The 3,177-nt window shown below is 58.0% G+C and overlaps 2 protein-coding genes across 2 annotated transcripts; both read left to right on the forward strand.

The window, feature by feature from the left end:
- The first annotated feature begins 421 nt into the window (after positions 1-421).
- On the forward strand, positions 422-1,843 carry LOC109761029 (uncharacterized). The gene has a single exon (XM_020319821.1). The coding sequence runs from the start codon at positions 422-424 to the stop codon at positions 1,841-1,843; it is 1,422 nt and encodes a 473-aa protein (XP_020175410.1).
- Positions 1,844-2,101: 258 nt separating this feature from the next.
- On the forward strand, positions 2,102-2,959 carry LOC141042742 (uncharacterized). The gene has a single exon (XM_073511624.1). The coding sequence runs from the start codon at positions 2,102-2,104 to the stop codon at positions 2,957-2,959; it is 858 nt and encodes a 285-aa protein (XP_073367725.1).
- Positions 2,960-3,177: the final 218 nt, after the last annotated feature.

Here is a 3,177-nt window from a genome sequence, read left to right on the forward strand (position 1 = left end):
CATCCTTGCTCCCGCCGCGGCCATGGAGCGCTCCTACCACACCGACCCGTCCAGAAGGCCACGCTCGAGCAACAAGATGGTGGTCTCCTCTCCGGCCATCGAGCACGCGGAGTACATCCTGCGCTAGCACGCGGTGACTCTCACGGCGGCAGACCGTGCGCACTCCACGTCCCCCATGGCGGTGGGGAAAGCCTTCGACGAGCAGCTCCGCACTCCGCCCCATCAGCTGCGGGTGACGGCGCACCACCCGGAGGCCTTCCTGGTGCACTTCGACCTGCCGGCACACCGGGACAACGCCGTCCGTCGCGGCGTCCTCAAGGTTGAAGGCTGCAAGTACTTCATCCGCGCGTGGAACCCTGACGATCACGCGGCCATCCTCAAGCTCACGCTCCACGTCCGCATCGTCGTCGAGGACCTGCCCATGCAGCTTTGGAGCCTGGAGGGGGCGGAAGAGGCCTTCGGCGACTTCGGCCGCATCGACCGCCTCGACAGCCGCACCAACGAGCGCGGCCACACCAAGACGTTCGCGTGCTGGCTGTGGGCGTGGGACGTCGCGCACATCCCGACGAAGAGGGCGCTCTGGGTGCTCAAGCGCGGCGCAGGCCGCGTCGACCAGATCCTAGGCTTCTCCCCGCCGGAATTCAACGTGCCCCCGCCGCCGAACGTCCACCACTACGACCTCCTCATCCACGTAGACAGGGCAGAGGACTGGACCCCGCTCTCGCCGCGATCTTCGCACTCCGGCCAGAGCGGGCTCCCGTCATCAGGAGAGGAAGACGACCGCCCGTTGCCACGGACCGATCCGGGCACCTGGGTGGAGGGAGTCGAAGATGGCCAGTCCAAGAACAGGCGCGGTGTCACCCGCGTTTCCTCCGGGGGCTGCAGCAGCTTCCCGATCTTGGGAGACCGGCGTGACCACGACGATGAAGGCCATGGAAGTCATGGAGGCCGCTCCTGGCGCGACACGCTCCTGGGTCGTGGCAGGATCGGCAAGATGCCGGTCTTAGAGGCGCCACGGCACAGGAGCAAGACCCCTGCATCACGTCAGCGACGCTCCAGCCGGGGCCGCTCGGTTGAGCGTGCATCTCCACCGGCCCCTGACGCGTCTCTGCTCCGCGCGACCCCTCCGCTTCCGCTCCAGCCGCGCGCTCCGCCACCACCACCCGAAGAGGACCCAGTGGCGCAGTTCTTCTCCTTCTCGGATTCGGGACGCACGCTCGAGCCTCCCCCGCGCACCGACTGCATGCAGCTCGAGTTCGAGAACGCCATGATGGAGGCTCTGTCCAGCCCGCTCGACTTCAACTCCGACGATGCTACATCTCCTCAGATGTCTCCTCCGACGATGCTGCCCACTGCTCTGCTCCCCAACGTCATGCCCTGCGTCGCACAGCCCACGACTGCTACGATCGAGCTCCAGGCCATGGTGGCGGTCACGGAGAGAGTAAACCACATGAAGATTCAGGCGGATTCTGAGGCGCTGCAGCTCTTCAGCAACATTCAGCCCCCAGTGCTCACCACCCCGAAGCAGAAGCGCACGTCAGCTCCTCCCAAGTCCAGGGCCGTTTCTGTTCCATCCAGGCGCAGTGCAAGACAAGCAGCGGCCAGCTCCACTGTCTCGGTGTCTCAGAGAGCGGCGCTTCGTCTTGTCAAGGAGCTCGGCGAGCTTGGTCCAGGCGACAAGATGACCCCGGAGATCGCGGCAAGGCTGATCAAGCGCTTCAACGAGCCGCTGACGGATGCAGACATTCAAACCATTGCAAAGCTGACAAACCTCGACGTCAACGCTCTAAAGATCGCAGCGGCAGCTCACGGCCCTGATGGTGCAGCCAAGGCGGCTGAGTAGTTTCCTCCATGTTTAGTTTCCATGTAGTCTCCGTCGACGGCTGGTTTCACGCCAGTTCAGAGTTAGGTTTTTATTCCATGTTTAGTTCCAAGGTAGGATGCTTAGTTAGACGACGACGGGGTTTTGGGCCTGTTGGTGGCCGTCGTCGCCCCCCGGCAAGTGTGGTGGTGTATTGTTCACAATTTGTTTCCTGCAATAGTAATGTTAGTCGTCGGAGCAAATCTTTGTGTCCCCATGATTAGTAACAATTGCAGCATCATGTCGTGGAACGTTAGGGGCATCAACGCTCCAGCTAAGCGCTCAGCAATCTGTGAGGTGGCCACAACGCTCAAGACAGCAATCCTGACGCTGCAAGAGACGAAGGTGGAAGTGTGGACGACGGGTATAGCAAAGGAAATCGGCGGCCCAATGCTGCAAGGCTGTGCAGTGCTACCTGCTATGGGCACAAGAGGGGGAGCTGCCATTTTTTGGAACAAAGAGATTGTTGAGGTCGAATCACACTCCATTGGACGGTTTACAATCACAGCCAAAGTGAAGGAATTGGGAACGAACATTCAGTTCTGGTTAACCACAGTCTATGGTCCAAATGACGACGGGATCAGAGAAGATTTTCTGCAGGAAATGTCAAGTTGTGCGCCTCCATTAGGGCAAGCCTGGCTGATAACCGGAGATTTCAACATGATATATGAAGCAAGAGACAAGAACAATCAGCATCTGAATAGAAGATTGATGGGCAGATTCAGAAGAGCACTTGATTTTGCAGGGCTTAGAGAGACCAAGTGCAAAAACCGGCGTTTCACCTGGAGTAACGAAAGAGAAAATCCAACTCTGTGCAGCATAGATAAATTCTTCTGCAACCCAGACTGGGAAATTCTGCATGATGGCTACATGCTGCACGCTGCATCAACTTCCTTCTCTGATCATTGCCCCCTAATCCTGTCCCGTGCAGATATTCAGCCACGAAAGGCCAGATTCAGATTTGAAAATTTCTGGCCTCAACACCCACACTACTCTGAAACTGTCCAGCACGCCTGGGAGAGGCCTGTCAACCATGATTGCCCTTTTGTCAGGATCAAGATTAAGATGCAGAGAGTAGCAAAGGATCTTAAAATCTAGAGCAGATCACTTTTCAGCAAAACAAAATTGCAGTTCCACATAGCAAATGAGGTCATTTTGCAGCTTGACATTGCTCAGGAAAAAAGAGCTCTAACGGCGGAAGAGTTCAATCTCAGAAAGCTTCTGAAGACCAAAGTGCTGGGGCTTGCCGCGATTGAGAGGGCCAGAAAAAGGCAAGCTTCCAGGGTGACATGGCTTCGGGCAGGGGACGCTAGCAC

The sequence above is a fragment of the Aegilops tauschii genome, chromosome 3 (genome assembly GCF_002575655.3).
Source record: "Aegilops tauschii subsp. strangulata cultivar AL8/78 chromosome 3, Aet v6.0, whole genome shotgun sequence".
NCBI lineage: Eukaryota > Viridiplantae > Streptophyta > Magnoliopsida > Poales > Poaceae > Aegilops > Aegilops tauschii.